This window comes from Podarcis gaigeae, assembly GCF_964106915.1.
Source record: "Podarcis gaigeae genome assembly, chromosome: 13".
NCBI lineage: Eukaryota > Metazoa > Chordata > Lepidosauria > Squamata > Lacertidae > Podarcis > Podarcis gaigeae.
In genome coordinates, this window is record NC_139689.1 from 13,147,519 (window position 1) to 13,161,140 (window position 13,622).

General features: G+C 48.5%; 1 protein-coding gene across 1 annotated transcript in view; it reads right to left on the reverse strand.

The window, feature by feature from the left end:
• Nucleotides 1-2,390: 2,390 nt before the first annotated feature.
• Nucleotides 2,391-13,622, reverse strand: part of NFATC4 (nuclear factor of activated T cells 4) — a 29,038-nt gene continuing 17,806 nt past the window's right edge. The window contains exons 4-10 of the mRNA XM_083706635.1: nucleotides 12,638-12,837; nucleotides 10,810-10,982; nucleotides 9,721-9,861; nucleotides 9,362-9,417; nucleotides 8,272-8,398; nucleotides 7,257-7,778; nucleotides 2,391-5,445 (exon numbers count right to left, since the gene is read on the reverse strand). Of these exons, the coding sequence (XP_083562761.1) occupies nucleotides 5,378-5,445; nucleotides 7,257-7,778; nucleotides 8,272-8,398; nucleotides 9,362-9,417; nucleotides 9,721-9,861; nucleotides 10,810-10,982; nucleotides 12,638-12,837 (1,287 nt within the window). The 3' untranslated portion in view covers nucleotides 2,391-5,377. The remainder of the gene's footprint in view (nucleotides 5,446-7,256; nucleotides 7,779-8,271; nucleotides 8,399-9,361; nucleotides 9,418-9,720; nucleotides 9,862-10,809; nucleotides 10,983-12,637; nucleotides 12,838-13,622) is intronic.

The window sequence follows — 13,622 nt, forward strand, 5'->3', positions numbered from 1 at the left end:
ACATTCACTTTGCCTTAATGTGTACACCTTTGTGCACAGTACTTATCTGAAAAAGGACACTGCCCAATCTGGACAAGTGAAATTTCAAAACATGCTGTGTTTTGGTTTGCATCTTGTTTTCAAAGATATGAATCCGCTGATATCAAAACATTGAGGTCCTTTCTCATCTGCCCCTCCTATAGAGCTCAGGACAGGATACTTCACCACAAGTCTGCTTACAGGGCCGGCCCTAACATTGGGCAGAGTGAGGTGCCCATTGCAGGCAGCTGGTTTTGGATGCTGTGAAAGAGCAGCTAAGTTGTTGATGCATATTAACAGAGGCATGCAGAGTGTACCACATGTGCCAAAACCTGACCAGGTGTGAACCTTGATGTGTGTCTTGTGAGCACAGATAAAGCTATGTCATTTGCTGTTCTGCCTTGGGCAAAGAGGTACCAATTAGCCCAGGAGCTACTCAGTGGACTTTGTGAGCATTTATATCCAGGCCTCCCTAGTCTGTTACAAGTGAAACACTACACCACATCAGGTGTGCTGTGCACCTCCAGCCCATAGACCATGGGTAGGCAAACTAAGGCCCGGGGGCTAGATCTGGCCCAATCGCTTTCTAAATCTGGCCCGCGGACAGTGCGGGAATCAGTGTGTTTTTACATGAGTAGAATGTGTGTTTTTATTTAAAATGCATCTCTGGGTTATTTGTGGGGCATAGGAATTCATTCATTTCCCCCGCAAAAATATAGTCTGGCCCCCCACAAGGTCTGAGGGACAGTGGACCGGCCCCCTGCTGAAAAAGTTTGCTGACTCCTGCCATAGACATTGTAGAAGAGGACCTCCCTGTCCACCTCCTGAATCCCGCCCCCATCATCTCAGCTAGTCATCCTTCAGCCGCGTTGCAGAACAGAGCACCTCTCCAAGCCCGATGAATTGATTGAGATTCCATCATCATCATCAGTGCTATTTTGCTAGAAAAATAGGTGCCAGATTTCACCATGAACACCTCCCTCGTTCTCTTGGAATGGCAATGGCGCCAACGGAGAGGTGCTGGATGAGTTCTGGCAATTTCCAGTTCTGATGATCACTATTCATATCCAATCCTTTCCCCGCAAAGGAGCCCAGGGCAGCAAATGCACACACACAAAAAGCAAACATCCCAAACTAGGTCACAGCAGTCGTGGCTGCCACCACAATCTGCATCATTCCATGACTCTGTGACTCTAGAACAGCCACAGGCATTCCTACGCAAGAACTCCCTGCCTCCTTTCCCTATACCAACCGTACTGGTGGCATGAATCAACCGATTTGCATGTAGGGTTGGCACACAGGCAACCAGGAGTTGGGCGGGTGCTCTGGGAGCATGCTTAGCTCCACACCTGAGTAGGTGTGGAATGTATGACAAATGCAGTTACTAGTGCAATCTCAGGGTTATGGGTTTGAGCCCCATGTCTTCAAAAAAGATTCCTGGATTGCAGGGGGTTGGACTAGATGACCCCTGTGGTACCTTCCGGCTCTACAATTTGATGCAAGGAACGCTTATGTGGAGGACGAGGTGGGGCACCAGTTCTACATGCAGCCACTTCCATATTCATTCCCACTTAACAGTTGGGAATGTTTCTAGACATTGCTTGACATAGCCAAAGCTCAGCCCACAGAGCTCAGGGTACAATATGAAAATGAGAATAAGGGAAGTAGGGTTGCCATATTTCAAAAAGTAAAAACCAGGACAGTTGAGCTTTATTTTTTTTTTAGACAAACCCCCAATGTTGTTTTTTACAAAAATGTCAAAAAAAAAACCCAAAATTTTTCAATTGACTTGCCAAAGATGCTGGATAAATTCCCACTGGACATCAATTCCGCCTTTGAAATCCAGGTAATGTCCAGACATATGGCAGCCCTAAGGGAAGGGAGGATGGTGATAGACAACTGCTAGAAATCTAGCTAGGCATATAGCTCAGTTGAAAAGGATGAATCCTGGATAAAGTGCAACCTGCAACAAAATGGTGCAGCGTGGATAGTTCCTGGTCATTGTGCCAGCCCACCATCCATGCTTTTCTCCATCGGATTCTATTCATTTCCCTTTCCCATCCATCTCTCTCTCACACACACACACAACCTCCCACTTCTGTTTTCCCTCCCTCCATAGACTTCTTCAGTTCTGCAACGCCTTGGTGTGTGTCCCTCCATGCCCCAGCCCACCCCCCACCCCCAGTGTAGCTGCAAAGCAACAGCTCTCATGCATGGACATCACAAACGAGAGAGGGGGAAGATAACCACCACCAGACGATAAACTTCAGTTCGGCATTTCCTCCAGCTGCTTCTCTGCTTGCTAGAACTTCCCTTTCTTTCAGATGCCTCCGGGGCAGAAACACACACAAGACAGCATTGCACAACAAGGGTTATTTCCTTTAGGCCTTTTTTATGCGTTTAATTACAAAAGAACATTCCCACCACTCCCCCAAAGTACATATCAAAAATATAAAATGCCAGCCACTCCTCCGCAACAAGGAAAACACTGGGGGGCTGTTAATTAACCCTTACCATTTCCGATCCCTGAGTCTCTGATCACAATCTCAAGGAGCAGGATTTAAGGAAGGTGGGAATCAACTTTAGGCGTAACTACTCTTTCCAAATTTCAAAACACCCTATTAAGTTACTGTGGTACACTTCATTTCCTTCTTTGAGCTTTCTGCTCTCTACCAGCCTCACACAGATGCCCAATTATTTTTTGAGGGGAGGAGATGAATGCTTTTAAAAACAGCTGCTATCAACTCTGAGTTGCCAATCCCCAGTTTATAGTTCAGTGGCAGCACCCTCTCTCAAACTGCCTAACTGTGTATTCTCCACTTGATTGAAAACTCATCACCCAGATAATGCAAACTGTTGGCTCAGAAAAGCTGGGATTCTGAAACCTGAATAAATGTTGTTAAAGAAATAATTTTGAATACTTTGGTGCATTTTGGATAAACATCCCATTTCTGCTAAATGTGGAGAATGGAGTCACGGTGACGGTTGAGATTGTGCAAGGCAGTCAGCACCCTCACATTTTCTAGAATAGTCCTCGTAGGCTTAAGGCCTAGAACTTTGATTTTTTTAAAAATCCCTGTGATTGTAAGGGTGCACAAAGAGCTCACAGGACTCTCAGCTGCAGAGCAAGCCTAGCTTCACAACTGAAGTGACAAATGTGCGTACTGGCCAATCAAAATTCTGGATGAATTATATCAGGCTTGTCTGTCTCCTATGCCGCCACTTCAGACAGCTTACCTACTTTATTATAAAAATAATAATAAAGGACTGACCTTTTTTTAACTCAACACCTTTTTTTTGTTTTTAAAAAAGTTAATGTGCAAAACTGCTCTCAGGATGCGGGGGGGGGGGGGTCCTGGCTGCGTCACAAGTACTAGCCAATCAGCACTGTGCACAGCCAGTTCCTGCTGCAAGCTCACGGAATACTTCCCTCCGCTTCCCACTCACCTGATCAACTCTGGAGAGGAATACACATCTCTTTTGAGTGAAGGTAGGAAGGCCATTTCCAAAGCAAAGCAGCCCATTGTTCTGAGAACATTATGTGCCTCTTCACCTTTTACAATAACCCTTGTAAGGGAGTGTGTTCATGAGGACTAGGGACTCCTGTTAGCACCAGTGACACATCTTATGGCTTTTTCTCCTGACTGGAAATGATTTCCCTCCCTGCGGACCAACTTGGAAGCATATATATTAAAGGTGGTAGGACAACAGTGGTATGGTTCCTTTCCCCTTCCACACACATCAGCAGCTTCTTCAGCAAGGGCACAATTATAAAATAATTCCAGAACAAGGAAACTGGCAACCATCGAGGAAAAAATTTGTCACGACTGTTCTTCAGAAGGATCACTGCACCACAGGAGATGACGGGTGGAGGGGGTGGAGAGGGTGGGACATCAGGGGTCTCCATATGTTGCTGTTCAACTCCAACATCCATCACCCTAGACCACAGGTCATGTTGGTTGGGGCTGATGGGAGAACAGCTGGAGAGCCATGGGCTTCTCATACCCACAGAATGGCCTGCCAAAGAGCATTTGACAAGGAATACCTGCAAGCAAACAACAGAGCCTGGGAAATGTACTGGCATGGATAGGGAACTTGAGGCCGTCCAGAAGTTGTCAGGACTCAGCTGCTGTCTGTCTTGGCCAACACGGCCAACGGTCAGGGTTGATGGGAGCTGGAGTCCAGCAACATCTGATATGACGACACATTCCAGGCTTAACACTCCTTGACAATGCCCTGAAGCAACTGAACAAATGCAGGAGAATTTACACGACACTTCCCTGCCACTGCAAGGCAAGATCAGGAATCAGGGGCATTCTGCCTTTCGAGAGCAACTTTCCTTGCGCTCCCACTCATCTAGCCAAGGAACCTTCTGATAAGGTTCTGCAGGCAGGGCCAGCCCACCCATGAGGCAAGGGGATGCAACCACCTCAGGGTACACAAGGGCAGCAGATCTGGCCTCCAAGGAATGCATCACCTGCTACTCCTTGTAGGCCGGATCTATCGCTTCCTCAGTCCCTCTTGTTGAATAGGAGGTGTTGCTGGTCTCCTTCCATCCTTGTTCCCAGCACAGATCGTTATCCACCCTCCCTGATGTAGATCTTCACTAGTCCTTTCCTCCCTGGCATTTTGTGGTTCAGCTCAGGTGCCAAATTGTCTCGGGCCAGCCCTGTCTCCTGGAACCTATGGCACAAGCCATTTCGGAAGTCGTTTAGACATCACCACCAAGGAGAAACTTGGAGGCCTTCTCAATGCCAAGGGAAGATGGGAGGTGGTTTGGATGGACAGACATGGGCGAGAGCAGGTGGAGAAAATGTGCAGTAGACTGGATGGATGAGCAGAAGGGAAAGGGCAATCTGGCAAATGGAAGGCCTCACCTAGATGGCCAGACTGGACTATTGAATTCATTGCAACAGGGCCCCACACTGGCCAATATTTTAAGGAGTCACAAGATAAGGTCGCTCTGGGCCATGACAGCCAGATGTGCAAGCCCACTTCTCGGTCCAGAATGCTGCATATCTTTGAGACCAGATACTATGGATGAACAGGTGGCCACAGCAGTGGTAGCTCTGCTGCTGAGCTTCTTTTGAGGCTTCATCTGCCGGGACGTCAGAGAACGGGGAGCCACTGCCTTGATCCACCCATGGCCATTCTGAGGCTGACTTTGCCCTTTATGGAAGCATTGGCAGGAAAAAGAAAGGAGTGGCGGAATGAATGAATAAAAAGGATAGGCAGGAAAATGTCAGAGAGTCCCTGAAAACTGGCCACTCAGGGTGATCTTTGGTGTTGCCAACTTTCTCTGGGTCAAAGCTCCAGGTTTCTCTTGGAAGATCTGAGCGCCCCACAATCCAGCGGCACCTCAGCTCCGCCTGCCTTCGCAGGAGGGCTCAGGGAAGTCGCTTAGGTCCCTGCCGATGATCTCGGTTACTGTGGAGAGAAAAGAGGTCAATGTGGGCGAGATGGAGAGAAGCCTTGTAAGTGCTGCCTTAGGAGCTCAGTGGCAAACTACTCAAGGTCCCCTCTAGGGCTTGGGGAGGAATTTGTTTGTTTACAGCAGACGGATCTGGTCCTCTTGAGCCTGCTTGTGGGTTGGTGTGCAACTCCTAGTCAGAGCATGCAGTTCTCTGGATTCTGCTATGCATTTCTGATGCGCAAAAAGTGTGCACAAAATTACACCTTTTATGTAAAAGACGTGCAAAACATGTGGGTTTCTTTTACATGTGAATGCACTGAAAAGTGCATATTTTGACCTTAAAAACATGTGTTTTGAGTAAGAAGTGCATAAGTTAAAAGGCTAATCTATGCATTCTCTAAAACACACACAATGGAATAGACCTATGGCTGACCTCCTGAGAGACAAAAAAAGAGGGACTGAATTAGTTGCTCAGCCTGTCCTTACCCAAAGCTCACCTAAGCATGACCTAGGGAAATTGAAATTTCTTAATTTCTCTACTCAACATCTGCAATAAGAGAATAACACCACCAGCAGTGCTGCTGAGTTTATGTTTCCCAGGAGCCACTTGTGGCCTAGGACAGGTGAGGCAGATCAGCAGGTGGAACTTGCAGAATATTGTGGCCTGGGAAAGCAGAGGTGAAATTTGCATGCTCCATTTCACCTCTGCAATCTCATTTTTTTTTACTGTGCATACATGATGACTTATGCTCACAATGCTATCAGAGTGGTTAGACATGATCCTTCTTTTGAATACTGTTTGTGCCTGCAAAAGCTTCATTTCCAGTCAGTGCGTATTCATAATCTCCTGCTGAAATCCTGTAAATTCTGAATACCACAAACATTCTGCTTTTTTCTGCCCTGCTTTTGTTGTACAGACAGCAGTAACAAACGAAAGCAGACGAAATCCACCATAAAAATACACTATTACTATGTCACGAACATACAGTCGTACCTTGGATCCCGAACACCCTGGAACTCGGACGTTTTGGCTCCCGAAGGCTGCAAACCCGAAAGTGATTGTTCCAGTTTGTGAACGTTCTTTTGGAATCTGAAGGTCTGATGGAGCTTCCACAGCTTCTGATTAGAAGCAGGAGCTTCCTGCAGCCAATCAGAAGCAGCAATTTGGTTTCCGAATGTTTTGGAAGTTGAACAGACTTCTGGAACGGATTCCGTTTGACTTCCAAGGTGCGACTGTATTGAAAAATGCATCCACAATAAACCACTAGTCTGGGGCGGTCCATAAAAAGGTAAAGAGAACCCTGATCATTAGATCCAGTCATGGCCGACTCTGGGGTTGCGGCGCTCATCTCGCTTTACTGGCCGAGGGAGCCGGTGTACAGCTTCCGGGTCATGTGGCCAGCATGACTAAGCCACTTCTGGCAAACCAGAGCAGTGCAAGGAAACGCCGTTTACCTTCCCGCCAGAGTGGTACCTATTTATCTACTAGCATTTCATGCTTTAGAGCTGCTAGGTTGGCAGCAGGGACCAAGCAACGGGAGCTCACTCCGTCATGGGGATTCGAACCGCCGACCTTCTGATTGGCAAGTCCTAGGCTCTGTGGTTTAACCCACAGCGCCACCTGCATCCTGGGGAGGTCCATAGATTACCACAATTCTGACAATATCTATCTGTCTGTCTGTCTATCATCTATCTAATCTATCTTCTATCTATCTATCTATCTATCTATCTATCTATCTATCTATCTATCACCTGTAAATATCTCAAGAGAAGACACAAAGACATGTTTTTGTTTCCCCCGCCCCCTTCACAGCTCTAGCTTTACCTTCCTCCAGCGTGATCCCGTGGATGGGCATGTTATCCCGGAAGCCACCATCGAACCCCGATTTCTCCAGCTCTTTGGTGCTATGTTCTTGGGACCCCAGCTCTGGATCTGTCCATTCCGGAGTCCTCTCCCCGCTGCGGTTCTCTCCCCGCCCCGGTGGCTGAGGGCCTAGTTGTGGGCTGGGAGGCTGGAAGTGGGGCGGGCGGCATTCTAGGGCATGGAGATGGGACAGGCCCCCTGGAGACAGGAGAGGCACAGAGAGGTTGACACCCCTGTAGGCCTCGTTTTGAGGGAAGCGGAAGGCAGTGTTGTAGCGGCTGGGGGAGGAGAAGGAGCAAGGGTTCCAGTCGGGGCCGTAGGGGGAGCATGGCGGGGAGCGCTCGGGGCAGTAAGGGAAGGGGGGTCTGGAGGGAGAGAAATCCATGGCGCCCTGTGCCGGCTGTAGTGGGAAAGGAGAGCTCTGAGCGGTGTGGGCGAAACCACGGTGTGGGGCATCTGGGAGTGCTTCTTCTTTGAAGATCACTGGAGGAGATGGGTGGGTTGAAGAGGAAAGGGAGGGGGGAGAAAGAAAAACCATCAATATCACTTTTAGCAGTCATAAAGGTAAAGGGACCCCTGACCATTAGGTCCAGTTGTGGCCGACTCTGGGGTTGCGGCACTCATCTCGCTTTATTGGCCAAGGGAGCTGGCGTACAGCTTCTGGGTCATGTGGCCAGCATGACTAAGCCGCTTCTGGCGAACCAGAGCAGCGCACGGAAACGCCGTTTACCTTCCCGCCGGAGTGGTACCTATTTATCTACTTGCACTTTGAGGTGCTTTTGAACTGCTAGGTTGGCAGGAGCAGGGACCGAGCAACGGGAGCTCACCCCGTCGTGGGGATTGGAACTGCCAACCTTCTGATTGGCAAGTCCTAGGCTCTGTGGTTTAACTCACATCGCCACCCGCGTCCCATTTAGCAGTCATACACCCCCTCAATATTCACACACCCCCATTCCCAGTTTGCACTTTGACGTACCAGGTAAGTATTTGAAGGCCTGAGCAGGGCTCCTTTTCCTGCGTCCGTTGGAGACGTAAAAATAGGTCTGAACTGGCCGAGACACTCGTTTGTTGCTGTATTCGGGGACAGTGAGGGTCAGCGAGGCCTGTGGAAGCAGGGAAAAAGCAGCAGATGATGTGTTGCACGGCCTTGCTCAGGTAAAAAATTGCCAAACGGAGGTTTGCCTATCTATACAACCAGCCACAGTTCATGAGCAGGCATTTACAGAAGCACTTCTCAAAATCATTTCTGGGTTCCCTCGTATCATCTTCCTGCTCCTCATGAAAAGATCCAAACCTGACTGTTTCCATTCCAGCATGAGAGGATATACACGCTTTCAATCCGGCTCTGTATACAAGCTCAAAGCGGATGCCACCGTCAGCCATTCCACTGGGCCGCAGATGAACTAAAGATGAAATGGCAAGGCTGACTCCATCAGCTCATCTGGGAACAACTGCCATTGGACTCCCCATTCCCAGACCAGCCCCTGTCCGTGACCGTTCCACTTGGCAGGATTTGATTCCTTCCCACCTTATCTCTCTATCCCTTTTGTATCCCATCTATTTCAATGTGAATTGTTTTAATAATAATAATAAATCTGGCTCGTGCTGGGGAGGGGCATCCTGGGGCCTTTCTGATGCCACTGAACTCCAGCCACAAATGATAGGAGTTATAATCCAACAGAACCTAGACAGTTTCCCCTTCCTGGATGTTGCATGTATCAGTAGAAAAACTACCAGGACTTATTTCCTTGCACTGAATCTCCAAGAGCCTTTATGTGTGCCTTTCCCTTCAATATAACTGTTCCTGGCAATAATAATTACCAACATGGAGGTTTTTAAAAACAAACAAACCAGCTGTTCTCCAATAGCAAAGACTCATTACTTGTCTCTGTGCGATCAGCGTAATGGGCCAGCGCAGGATTTCCCTGCTGTCATCCACATTCAGTAAAAGTCTTTCCCCGTTCCCCACTAAATGTGTTTCATAAACCTAGCCCCACTCCTGACGGGAAAAAGCCAGGCTGCAAATTCACTTCCCACATGAGGAGATCACTGTCCAGAATTCTCACCTCTGTGCTTTTCAGCCGATTGACATTTGCCTCTTCTTCCCACTGGAGTTTTCCATCTGAAGCAAAACAGCAACAACAAAAGCAATTGACCAATATCAGGTGGAGGGGAGGGCCTATTAACAAGGATGGTGAGGGCAGGGGATGGAAAGGTGTCAAAGGCTTGCTGTATTTCTCTGGAGAGCACACCAACTGGCCGTGCAGGAGACGGCCATCATCTGCTATTTGTCCCCAGCATCTGGTACACTGCCCCAGAAGATGGATGCTCCATGTCTCAGTTGTCATGACCGACCCGTGCTCCAAAGAATTAAAGGCCAAGCTGCCGCCCCATCGACACAAGTTAAAAATTGCACTTTGCTTACCGGGGCCTCGTTCAATGAAGACAACTTTTGATTCGGGCAGGAAGTTAGCACCAGTGATCACCATCTCTTCTCCGCCATGTACCGAGCATGCGCTGAGGGTGTAGTTTTCCACTTGGGGGAGCTCCTGAGCTGAGCGCTGGGCTGCACGCAGGAGAGGAAAGGGGGGTCACAAAGGAGAGATCACCTTGCACAAGCACAGCCACATTTAAGAGGAATTGAGGCAGTGCTCCATTAAGAGGAATGAATAACAGAATACACCCAGTGTACAAGGGAACTGCCTCCCCAAACCCACCCACCCTCTTTCTCTCTAAAATCCACCTTTTCCATGGTACCTCTGGCCTAGCCTCTTATGAATCAGCTGCCATTTTGTGCTCACAACTGGATTAGCATAAGTTGGCCTAATCAGCATTGCGCTCTGGGAAATCACCTTTTTTCCACCTTTGTTTTTCTTGATCTCCAGAGAGATGGGTGCATTCAGATGAAGGGATTATTGCGTTTATAACGCTAACGCTTCCGTCCCAATTTCTAACAGTTCCTTTTACAACACATTACGTCTTGCACCGTGATCAATACACCACCAAGTCATGCCAAATTATTTCTTTCACACCAGTGCACGGTGCGTGACACCACCGTATCACCCTTTATATATGCATGCACTTCTATATAAGTCCGTGTAACTCACAGGTCTGTGGACTCCACTTTTGTGCTTTCCCCAGGGGGCACTGTTGCACTGATCAAGTAAAGTCGTCTGAAATATCTAAACCACACTATACATTTAGAGTAGCATTATACCACTTCAAACAGTCATGGCTCCCTCTGTGCAAAGAATCCTGGGGCCTGTAGTTTTCTAAAGGTGCTGAGAGAGTTGCTAGGAGACCCCTTACAGAGCTACAATTCCACAGCACCCTTAACAAACTACATCTCCCGTGCTATTTTTTTTTTTAGGAGGGCGAAACAGTTAAGTGGTACTAGAGTGTTTTCAATGTGGTGTGGATGCGACCTTAGGATTCAGGCTGACCTGCAGCTACATGGAGGCTTGCTTCTCCCATAAACACCCACCCACCCACAACACCCCCAGAGGGCACTCACAGCACTCGATGGGTACAGAGGCAGTCTGGATAGAGACCACCTTGCCATTTCCTTGCGGGACGTGGACCCGGAAGACCAGGCGCACTCGGGTGTTCTTGCGCCCGATGTCCGTCTCCCCCTTGCGCAGCTCAATGTCCGAATTCCGTAGCTTCAGGATCCCTGCACAGTCAATACTGGTGCAGGGGGGAAAAGGGAAGGGGGTGTTGTCTGTGAATCCACGGCAGTTCACTGTTCATGTTATGCACCTCCTTCTCAAAACATGGATGGCAAATCTCAAGCCCATGGGTTAAATTGAGTCCTACAGGCCAATGTTGGGCCCTTGAGAACCTAGCCACAACCCTTTCTCCCAGGCCTGCTCTGAACCCTCCTTGAGTGCTTTTGCTTGGCTAGCACTCTGGTGATGCTTCTTGTTTATTTGGATTGAGGGATAAGCAAGAAACATGGCTCCTGTACTAAGCTAAACATTGCATTTGTTGCTCCTCCCCATTTTTTCTTCAGGATCTGCCCTCCAGATCTGGGACCTGCCCCCAGAGGTAGCTCCTCCCACTTTTGCTTGGGGCTCTACCCACCGCTGGCATGTGGCCTCCAGAAGGCTGCCTGGAAGGAAATATGGCCCTTGGGCTAAAGCGGTCCCTCACCCCGCCTGAGAATAGTAGAGAAGGAAGAGTCTCTTAGATCATCAGCTTCTGTCTCCTACCAGCATCAGAATTCTGCCTAGAGCTGAATTGAAACTACACATGCATTTGATAACTAGGACACATTTTGCCTTGGGGAAAATCGGGGCCACTGACAGGTTTGGGTTACTTTCTGCAAGTGCCCTCTTCTGTTCCCCCAACACAGGGTTTTCTTTTCTTTTTTCTTTCTTTTCAATGGGTAGATCAGAACACATTGGCGAAGTACAGCCACCCAACATTTTCTTTCCCCCAGAACGCCTTGATCCCCACTGCACTGCAAACCCAAAGGCATTATGGGGTGAAGAAAATGGTAGAAAAGAACATGGCAGGCAACAGCTGCACTGGTTATATGAAAAGGAAGTTGTAGACCTGCAAAAGCTCAACTGGGCCCTGGCACTTGCCTGACCATGATGGATGCTAGCGCCTGTTGACGATCCAGTACTCCTTTCTAAAACTCATTAATCCCAAAGAACCCACAAATCAAGAATAATGGGTGCATTCAATTTGAGAGTGGCACGGAATGGAACCTGGGGGAGGGTCTACCTTGTTGCCCTGTAAATATATTACCTTTCTGAAATTGCCCAAACCCACCTCCCTATGTGTTGTAAACACACTAAGTATGTTCATCCAACACAGGATTGGTTGCTACTCCCTGTTAAGCATCTATAAAGGTAAAGGGACCCCTGACCATTAGGTCCAGTCATGACCGACTCTGGGGTTGCGGCGCTCATCTCGCTTTACTGGCCGAGGGAGCCAGCGTACAGCTTCTGGGTCATGTGGCCAGCATGACTAAGCCGCTTCTGGCGAACCAGAGCAGCACATGGAAATGCCGTTTACCTTCTCGCCAGAGCGGTACCTATTTATCTACTTGCACTTTGAGGTGCTTTTGAACTGCTAGGTTGGCAGGAGCAGGGACCGAGCAACGGGAGCTCACCCCATCGCGGGGATTCGAACTGCCAACCTTCTGATCGGCAAGCCCTAGGTTCTGTGGTTTAACCCACATCGCCACCCACGTCCCATTAAGCATCTATACTTAGTTGCAAAATCAGGTTTGCTACTACGTAAGGAGGGGTTTCCATATTTTTTTATAATTGGGCATATTTGCCAACCACATCAACACCCCCCCTTCAAAAGCCCTGCAAAGCAATTCTTACTTGGCAGCCATGTTATTCTCAGGCAGCAGGGACATCTCAAGGACCTTGGTGCCATTGATGATGGATTCATAGCTCGTGGTGGCAACCATTTTGCCAGTGATGCGGTGCACTTGGTAGAAGGCATGGGGACGCAAATTCCGCTCATCCGCCGTGCCGATGAACATTTGTAAGGTAAGGGGCTTCTCATCATAGCCTAAAAGCTGGGGTGGGGAGTAAAGGAGAATGGTAAGCTTCTCTGAAATAAAACATCTCATCTCATTGCCATGACCATGAACCAAGCTTCTGAGTTCGTCTGAGGATGTGGCAAAAGCAGTGTGATGATTGCTGCCCCTCTAGGAGAAAATAGTCACCCCAGACATTTTCCTGCACGGCCTAAGCGACCTGAGCGATCATCCCCGCTAAGATCTGGCCACCATCCCCAGCCAATGCATTCTGTAATGGGACATCTCACATGTGAATTTCCCCGTCCACTTCTGAACATTCTGTGACGCTGCGTCATGGCAGATGCTCTGTATGTGGCAAAGGGGTGGCCTGGTTCATTTCCTTGCGAGAAGAAACCGCAATGGGTGGTCACAGATCTGCATGTTTTAAGTGTCCCAGTTTCAAATTCCTGGCCATCACCACTTCAGAAGGTTCAGAGACAGCAGGGCTAGGAAACAGTCTGTCCAAGACCCTGTGGCTATGATGTCACAGAATGTTCATAAACACTTAGCAGCTGAAGGGGAAGGTTCGGCTGTCATTAAAAAAAAGAAAATCACTGCAGTGGATATGAAATATGCTTGCTTCAAATTCTCCGGAGACTTTATTCAGTCTTAAAAAATAAAAAATTCTGGGTGCTGATCCCTGCCTTAAATTAAGTTCTGCAATCACAGACCTGGAAGGTGGGCCTCTATTCCATGAAAAGAGCTCTGTGTGTCTTACATATTGATTACTCCCTGTCTCCACCACCTCCTTACCAGCCACCCTCTTTGGCAAAGGCCACTGC